Source organism: Pundamilia nyererei, unplaced genomic scaffold (genome assembly GCF_000239375.1).
Source record: "Pundamilia nyererei isolate P.nyererei 1_Seehausen unplaced genomic scaffold, PunNye1.0 scaffold00022, whole genome shotgun sequence".
Classification (NCBI taxonomy): Eukaryota; Metazoa; Chordata; class Actinopteri; order Cichliformes; family Cichlidae; genus Pundamilia; species Pundamilia nyererei.
In genome coordinates this window covers 3892011-3901704 of record NW_005187423.1, presented here as the reverse complement: position 1 = coordinate 3901704, position 9694 = coordinate 3892011, and the positions used below count along the sequence as shown (strand labels likewise).

The window sequence follows — 9694 nt, the reverse complement described above, 5'->3', positions numbered from 1 at the left end:
GTGCAGCTATAGGAGAAGAAAACGACACATAAAACAACAAGGCTCCCTCCTATAGAAAGGGTAGTATTGTGAAGACGAAGGATTGCCTTTACTTGTAGATTTACTTCACAGCCCCTGTGTCTGAGTTCAAGTTCAATCTGGATAAGTTTGACGGGTAAGCTCGGCGACGTTTAGAGTTAATACTAGTTATTAATGCTGATACTAATATTAATGGGCTGAATTTTTAAAACAGTGGTTAAAAAATAAAAACAAGACTCTAACCGTATCTTCAGGGACTTCTTATTACTGAAGCATATTCAGGCTCAAACACTTCAGGCCACTTTGATAAACCTGTATAATCTAATTTAAAACTGTAATTCTTCCATAAATTGTTATTTTGCAATATGATAAAAATGATAAAATATGTATTTGTAAAGGGGAAATTTATGTGTGCACGTGCTGATGTTAATTGCATTTTTTTTCCTTCTCCAAATCGAGATAACTAACAGGGTCATTATAGTTACTGCTGCACTTGACACACACATGCACACACTCTGGATTATCAGTGGTGTAATGCACGCAGCCATATGATGGAGAGAGGGGAGGAGGTGCTCGTGAATAGGCGACAGCCCTACATGAGGTTGTCGAGTGTTGTAGTGGTTCTTTGGGGCACTGAAGGAAAAAGCATAATAGACCTACTGTCTACATAGAGTGGAAAAGAGAGGAGAACATTTGCTACTAAGTTTCCCAAAAGATTGTTTGTAATTTGGTGTAATTTAAACGTAATAAACTGATGTATTATTTTAGAATTTTCCTTTTTTGTCCCGTAGAATTTGAAATCACCTGCCTTGTTTTGTTGCTTTAAAAGGAAAAGTTTTACAACTGATATTTCACAAATGTCCTCTGCTTTTTATTTTAATGTCAGGCTCCTGAGTTAGTTTTGTCGTTCAAGGTGCGAGGTTAAACATGACCCCAAGTTTGTGTTATGAATGGGGACCTTCAGACTCCTTTGAGGGGGGGGAAAGCCCTTTTCCTCAGACTTCCTATCTCAGCTGACCTTGAGCTTCTCCCCTATGTTTTTCTTTGGGGGAGCGGGTGTTAGAAATGTGGGTACGTGTTCAGATTTGTCACAGCATTCAAGATCAGCTCTGAAAGCTAGAGGTCAGAAGATTATTACAATGGGACAGTAATGGCAGAATTATGCAACTCCGGTCCAGTGGATGCCCTCATTACCTAGCAGTGCTGATGATAAATGGCCTTAAATGCATGTTGTCAAAATGGCAGGAAAAATGTGACTCTTCATCAAAAATACAGATGGTACCACTTCATTGCTGTCACAGTGGAAGTCTGCGGATGCTATTTAGTATGTATTTGATATTTAGATGATACTTATCAGCAAAAAAAAAAAGGAGCAGAAGCTGGGAGCAGAAGCTGGACGGGTTTCCTTTAAATGTTTTCACAGCACGGTAAACGATCCTGTCTTTGGTCAATATTTACCGCTTTACTAATCCAGCACTTTTCCTTTTACGTCCCATGAAATCTGATATAATTAGTGTGTAATCATCTAGCCTTTGTTGGTGAATTTACTCTGAGTGTAATTGCTGCTAATTGGAAGCCTCACAGTAAGCTGATGGTAATTAGGGCTTGATTTGCATTATTTCATTTGGCTGCACTGCATTGTGGGGAGTCTGCAGCCTTTTGCCATCCACCCATGGGAGTGCTTTGATCCTCACAAGCTGGTGATGTTGCAGAGATGCAATATCATGCTCTCTTTTATCAGATCACTTTTTGAAAGCTCTTGGATGAATTGGAGTTAATTGGAAGGAGTGGTAGCGGCTTACGTTGTGCCAGTAATGAGAGCTTGAGCGCTTGAGAGCTTAGGGAGTGAACCCTAGGGTGATAAAAGCAAAGCAAGTGAACATTCAGGGACTTTTCATAGATGTTAGGTAAGGAATTCACCCGCACTGAAGGCTTTTACCTCTTTTTTTCCCCTCTCTAAACATATTAATATTCTTTAATTAGATACGTTTTAATAATTTTCTCATTACGGCCCTCGTGTAATGTTGGGTTAAGCTTATATTAAAAAAAGACAAATTAAATGACTTTATACTGTGATTAATAGTAAGGATAGGCAAGATGACATGTGCACTGTCATTTAAGGGGATGAGATGGAAATGTCGTCGTGTCTGTGACCCTGGTATCACCTCTGGTGAATCTGGTAAACAACATTAGCAGAGGTAAATTAACATCCACATATGTAGATGGTGTCCTGTACACCTCATTGTAGCGGGAAGGATAGGCATTGATGCACATGTAGAAAATCACTCCGGCAAGACTTAATCATGCCAAACAATTTCAGCGGGAAGGTATTTGGCCCTGTTTCATTTTAATTTGAGTCTGGAGAGCCCGTCGAGGCGATCGCTGCCACCGTTTGACAAAGAGCCAGTCCTCCAGCAACCAGTCCTCAACATGACAAATCCTCAATCTTCTTCGCTCTCTCCCGTTTCTTCTAAACACATGGTTTATGCAAATCAAAGCAAACTGATCTTGGGGATAGCAGCAATGTTTGAGCAATTTGAGGGCTGCCAATAGGAACTGGCATTAATATAAAATAAGCAAGGGAGGAAAATCTCCGGTGCATATGCAGGTCTCATTGACTGTATCCAAATGAATTTAGCAGAAAGGTTATGAATGACTGTTTGTGGCAAAGTGCAGTCGCTTGTGGTGATATATGAAAGTAGATTCACTCTGCGTGTCACGCTCGCTGTGGTAAAGGTCATTTTATCATTTACATACCGTTTTTAATAGAAACCTGTGCGAACCTAGATTTCTCCTGCCTCTTTCTTCATGTTCACCCCTAAAATGTAGAAAATGCTAAAATCAAGCAAAACATAATAGCGTCAGGAAGGCAGTTGGATGATTATTAATTTTTTTTTGTATTTTGATATTTTAAAATAAAATAAAAAACAACAACAAAAACTGAAAATAGCAGCCCAAAAAAGCCCCAAAATAGTCCTCATTTCTCCTGGTCTTTAAATCCTGAATGCTGGCACAGAGCTAACTGTACTATCAGACTTTAAGGACTCGCAGACAGAATCTATTAACATGTTTAAATGCCACATTTATTAATAGTAAATAGGTACTTAGAAACCCAGAAATATCAGTAGTTTATGATTATTAATAGAGAGGGCATTATTCAAAATCTAAATCTTTATTTTGATTTTGGTACAATAAAATCAAAAGGACCAAAGTCATATGCAGTCCTATTCAGAAAGTGTCAGCACATCTTATTAAACTTTTTTTCTATGGGCAAAATTTTTAAGAAGAGAATTTCTAATAAATAAACAGTATAAAAATATAAATATATATGTGTGTGTGTGTGTGTGTGTGTGTGTGTGTGTGTTACTGTATGTTGCCTAATTAAACTCTGCCTACTCACTAAGGGGATTATGGGTTAGTGAAGCATGCATGTGTAATAGTCAATAAAACAAAGTAAACAAAAGATATCCAGACTTAAAGGGTTAAGTTATGTATAAAAAGGGGAAAAAAACACTTTTTATTTGGTTGAAATCACAATATTTGAGCTGGGAATAAGTGTTATAGACCTTTTATGGACAAACTCTTTCAAAACGTGTTTAAATATTGTAATTTCACTCAACAGCCATCATATCGAGATCCTTAAATAACTTTGATTCTTGATTTTTATTTGGGTAGACGCCACTTGTGTGTGTATACATGGGAACAGTTAATAGTAGAAGAGGTAATATAATTCACTTAGCCCTCCACTTTTCTAAACTTCCCCCCCACAAATAAGCATTTCATTAATCCTGATGCAACCTCTTCATACTGACTGAATACGTCTCACAATTAAAGCATTTATTTATTATGTCACCTAACCGTGCCAGATCTACTTGGACTCGTCCTTTGTTTTGATGTAAATGGAGAATTTAGTAGCACAACTGAAATCTTAAAGAGCCCAACTAGTAAAATATTTCCTCGCAGTGGCGTTGATGGTTTGTGTTGAGTTGATTAAATTGGAGGGGTAGCTGTTCTGTTTACAGATTAGAGAGAAAAATCGGGGCTACACAAAAGGAGAAACTTGCACTCCGCCATTTGTTCTGTGTGTTGGTAAACTTCCATCCAAAGATGTTTTTAAAAAAAGGAAAAAGGAAAGAAAAGAAGGTAAATAGAATTTACAGCCTCACATAAAATTCTTGTGCAGTAGCCAATGTGGTCCACATTAGAAAAGCTTAGCATGGCTCAACGTTTCCTCCATAACGCACAAACACACAGCCCCATGTACGGCTTGAAAGCACTGGTGTATACAGCATGAAAGTACTGCTCATACTTGAAATCATGCACGCAGACGGCCTCTGATTCTCCCCCACTTTGATCAGCTGCCGGCGCTCACTTCCGGCTTAACGAGCGGGCCTTCCAGACACCTTTTTATGACCGAACTAATTACTAATTACACAAGTGGTTGGCGCGAGCCACAGCACAACGTGGGCCCTTTTGTTATTTTAATTGTTGTTATTTTGAAGAATGGTGCTTCAGTAAATTCTGCCAAGGATACCAGAGGAGGATGGATGAGCCCTGAATAATTTATTATCTTTGTGGAAACACACTCAGCTTGTGTTGGGGGGGGATTGCATAGTGCTGTACATCTCCATTCTTGTTATAGCGGCGCTCGTATTGGGGATTGATGACGAGGTATCTTTCATCGTACGTCCACCTCTTCTAGCAGCCTATCATTAGGGCTTCCACTGTCGCCTCTGCCCTGGATGAATATGAGTGGCAAACGCAGTCCGCTCCATGCCGTAACTAATTACTCCAGGCAATGGTTCCCCCTCCTGATGGATTAATGTGTATTGTGTGAACTGGACAGATCCCCACCTTCCATGAGATGAGAGACGAGCCCATCCCGATTCAGAGGCGCTTGCACAACCTTGATAATTATTTCCATAGATGAATGAAATTGCAGGCGGGATGATGAAGTGGCCATTTGCGTGCGGGGGCTATCACATGCAAACATAGAGCACAGGCTTTGTCACCACTGAGAAATCTGGTCCTGCACAGATCTCTGTCCCCAGCGTCGGTCTAGCTTGCATTCAGCACACACACGCTCGCTTTCAATTCACAGCTCTGAATATACAACATCAATATTCATTTTCTCCAGTTTTTGGTTTCATGGCTAAACATTTTAATGCATTATTTCTATCTACTCTACTATAAATATATGCCGAACAGCTGCCACTGTCCACTTGTCAGCTGTTTGAGACTGATTTTTTTCCTCCCCTTTTTAAAAAAAAATCTAGATAAATCAAATAATCAGTGGTTTTCATTAGCTAGGGCGTGCAGGGTTTTAAAGGACCTGCTTGGAAATTGTATTTATTTTCTTGCGTATAGCTCTTTCCCCTTTTAGAGGCCCCTGTGTGATCATTGGTGTTGGACTGAAGATTTGTGAGGAGCTCCCGGCCGGAGCGGCGTTCAGTAGTAGATCGCATAAAGCATGCTGGGGTTCTCCCGTCGTAGCCAATGCCACTGAAACCATAAACCGTGTCTTCCTACAACTTTAACCTTCGCACAATTCACTTCAGCCTCTTATGAGCAAAAGGTTTTTATAAATTTTTACTTCGTAATGTTTAAGGATTGCTTTTTGTCATCACTGATGACTTAAAGTAGACTTGGTTTTACTGGCTTCTAGGATCAACATAGTCAAAGATGTAACATGTAAATGTAATGAGAGCGGATGGATTCTGCTGATTAATAAGACGTATTTTTCACACACCAGAGAAAACATTTACATTACCTCACTAACGGCGAAGCAGCTCTCTAAACTCAGTTCAGTGACATCAGCGTAATGCCAGATGAGAATTTCTATACTTCCTAATTTTTCCCCTTTGAAACATTTAGTTCAAGAAAAAGGACTATTTGACTTGAGTCAGTTAGGATTTAGTCTCACTAAATAGCCAAGAACATGTTATTTTTTCCTCCAGTCTGAGTTTTTCATCATTACATTTAAACAGTTACAGTTTTTCTTGCTGCCTAGTTACCAAAGGAACTGATTTCCTAATAAAAAGAAAAGAAATAAAAGCACCTAAACGGAACAAAACGACTGCTGCGATGCTTTGTTGTGCCTTCAGTCTCTTGATTTTACTAATATTTTAAATAATAAAAATAGAAGTTCTTTTATAGCCTGCGTCACCGTCCTCATTAAAAGTTAACACTTTCCTTTCCTTGAGAGCAGAATAATTACTGATCAGTTCTGGTAAAGGATGATGTACTTCGGGGACAAATATTGAACTCATAGATATTGATTAATATTGGTAATGCTAACCATCCTAGTGTTTGTAATGGCCTTTCCGTATCATGCTAGCTATAACTCTGACAAGAGGTGTCCTGCTGGGCTTGGGATGAGCCTGGAATGAAAGTGCGTGCCACAACAGTGTGTGCAAAATGATCACACTGTCGTTTACTCTTTGAACTGTGATGGCGCACACTTACTCAGCTCCTCTTCCCAAAGAGCGAATCAAAAGAGGGGGATAAAACTAAAAAAAGAGAGCACCTTTGCTTCTGGGATGGAGAGCCTCATTGTCAGGGGCAGGGATACAATGATGTGGGATTTCAGCTTGTGTGTAAGTGAATGTTTTTAAAGACAAATTCTAAGAGTTTGGTGGGGGGGAGCCCTCCAAACACAATGCTGGCTTTATGTATGCTTGCTCGGACCAAGTGCTAATGCTGGGCTGCTATACCATGCTGGCTGGTAATTGCTAACACATGTGCTACCTCTGTCTCGTTGCGGCAGGCCGAGGGACTTCTGGCGCCTAGACTACTGGGAGGACGATTTAAGACGGCGACGTCGCTGCGTCAGGAACCCCTTTGGATCCAGTCACTCAGAAGCTACGCTCAAAGCTGTGGCTGAACATGGTCAGTCTCATCCACCAGGTTTTTGTGCCCCCCACCTTCCCCACTCCCCCGCCTGTTCATTGCACAGCCTTTCTTACTCATTTGGTGGTAGCACCAGGTACAAGGCAATAAAAATTAGTCCTCACACTGCAATAAACGATTTATTGTACCACAAAACAGAGGAGAAAAAAAACACCCACATTTGAATTTCACACACAGGTAATTTCATACACAGCCACCCATTATGCAAAACCGAACTATCGCCTTCGTATTGGCTTGCTTTATTCAGAACTTGTTTAACTGAGATGTTGTGGATAACATGACGTATTGAATTTTATTTATTCTTTTTTTTTTCTTGGCTGCATAACAGTGGCTGATATAAGTGGTAAGTAACATTCACCCAGCCTCATATTTTCTTTTTTTCACCTTTTGAATGAAGGATCACTGTCGGATTTGAACTTTTCATTTCAGGAAGATTTTTAGAGTTGAAATTAAATGTATATAATTTTTCATATTAATCAAACCATCCATTAGGTCCTTGTTTGTTTTGGTGTTTGTTTTTTTTTGTTTTGTTTTTTGCTAGCCTTAAAAGAAGCCACACCCATTAAGATAGAAGTGTTTGATCACAGGATGAAGGTGATCGGTCAGAACAACTTTGTGTCCAATCACTCAACCCACTAAAGGAGAACACAGACCCCAGCAATGCCAGCAAAACCCCCCCAAACATAATAGAACTCCTGTGCTAAGACTTTGGCTTTTGCTATTAATTTGTCACTAATATGTGTAAGTCATGTCTAATATTATTTAACAGTAAACATTGTGCCGATCCTTCAAGTTTATTAGAATGCTAGCAAAAACGCAAATTGGAGTTGAAGAAAGGCCTCAGTTACTGATAATTTTACATGGTCTGGGATAATCAGTTCTGACAGTGAACACCAACAACACTGACTTATTTTTTCCTTTACCACTATAATGTAGACCCCCCCCCCCATCTTTGTCTCATTACAAGATTAGTTATCAGCTAACAGCAGAGTCTAAGTCACACATTCCTGCAGGAAAAAGTGCATATAATCCTTCATTTTTTGCAAGTATCCAGCTCACCCTTGGCGTTTACATCAAGATTAACCAGCACAATCAATTGCCTTCTCCTAAAAAAAGTAAAATAAAAAAATAGAAAGATGGACATTTCCGAGCCAAAAATGTCCTCGGTGTGTCACCTGCAAAACTACCCTTTAAATGCGTTATCATTCTTAAAGACAAATGGCAGGTGTGACAGGATTCAATAAGAATACGATCTAAAAGCAATAAATGTTTGGGAACCCCGGATCCTGGGAGACCTCTGCTCTGCAGTAATGGCTGCAGTGTGGAGGCAGCTGGGGAACGAGGCCAGAGTCCAGCTGGTTGCTGTTCCTCTGCAGCAATGCTCCAAATTTTTACTTTCTGTTTGAATTCCTCAGTGTTTTCCCTTCAGCTAAGTAACGGCAGAGAACAGACATACTCATGCTCTATCGTTGCCTTTTTAAAAAACAGTTTTTAGTAGAGGAAAAGACATTCACACGGAAGGAGTTCCTTATGTTTTGGTTATTCAGGTATTCGGTCTGGTATTCTGCTATATCTAAAATAATTTCAGCTCATGTGCTCTATACATCCATCACTGGTGGAAGAAGACAAATTCCTGCAAACAATATTTAGTTTCAAAGTCAAGCCTGTGTAAAAATAGCCAGCGGCCAGTTTTGGAAAGACTGCGCTGCCTCCTGAGAGTATACTACCTGGATAAACTATGGGAATATATCATTAAAATAACTCTTTGACAGTGAAGCCTGACGGCATACATTTTCTGATGTAACCTTTTGTCTTGTTTTAGTCGACCCGACATTTGTTACGGAAGTGCAGCTCGGGATGAGAACGCAGGGCTGAGTTTTCAAACAGAGCACAAAGGTCATATCTGGCTGTAATTATATTCATCAGATGCAGAAGGGAAAATGCAGTCTCGCTCCCTAAGAAAATATTTAGCATAAGATCAAGCCTGAATTTACCCTCATTTGCTAGCTACCTGTGGCAGTGCTTTTCACATCTCTCACATAATCAGCAAATTGGAAGCAAAGAGGGGGAAAAATGCAGTTTTTACTTGTTGATTCTAAAAGCATTTTATTTTCCATTAATCATGCTTTGCTCTTAAGATTGGGGAAATATGTGCAAAAAAAAAAAAAAAAAGCATTTCTGTGTTAAAGATATAGACAACTGTTATCATTCATACAGTGCCAAGATGATTTCCACAGGAGAGTGTGTGGCTGCCAGTAGGGCTTGAGTAGGCTGTTATGTATTTACAGCTGGAAAGAACCATCTTTTCTAGGGATTGATTTGGTCTGGTCCCGGGCCCGTGTACCAGAGGTGGCAGAGTAAATACCTGAAGACTAATGTCTCTGTTCTGGTAATCAATACTCGCCTCATGACCACACTCCTGGCTACGCTCCCGTTAAAAACAAATTTGTTAATTCTGACAATTTAATTGCCGCGACCATGCATGCCTTGTGTTGTATAAGCAGGTAGTTGAACCTCTCAGCGAGGGAAAAGGGGTCCTGGAAAGAGTGTAACCAGTTGGGATTTATGTACATTTCTGCTCCCTGCGTGATGAGTGATGAGGTTGAAGTGCCGTGGATTTTTTTCTTAATGTGGCACTCCCGCTCCACGCATAGCTTGTAATCACGGCATAATTTAAAAGCATTACAGTGATTAACAAGATGGTAAAAGCCGTGATGTTAAAGCTAAAGTTGTGTTATTTTAATTCCTTTTCTTTTCCTTTTTTTTT

At 39.8% G+C, this 9694-nt stretch overlaps 1 protein-coding gene across 4 annotated transcripts in view; it reads left to right on the top strand.

Annotated features, from left to right (window-relative positions):
- lrba (LPS-responsive vesicle trafficking, beach and anchor containing) overlaps positions 1–9694 on the top strand; it is a 176289-nt gene that overhangs the window by 96104 nt on the left and 70491 nt on the right. For 2 of the 4 annotated variants that reach the window (XM_013909269.1, XM_013909268.1), the window contains exon 37: positions 6782–6906. In XM_013909269.1, coding sequence (XP_013764723.1) covers positions 6782–6906 — 125 coding nt within the window. Of the gene's footprint in view, positions 1–6781; positions 6907–7255; positions 7271–9694 lie in introns of all 4 variants that reach the window. The other 2 variants (XM_013909267.1, XM_013909266.1) reach the window with 2 other exon arrangements.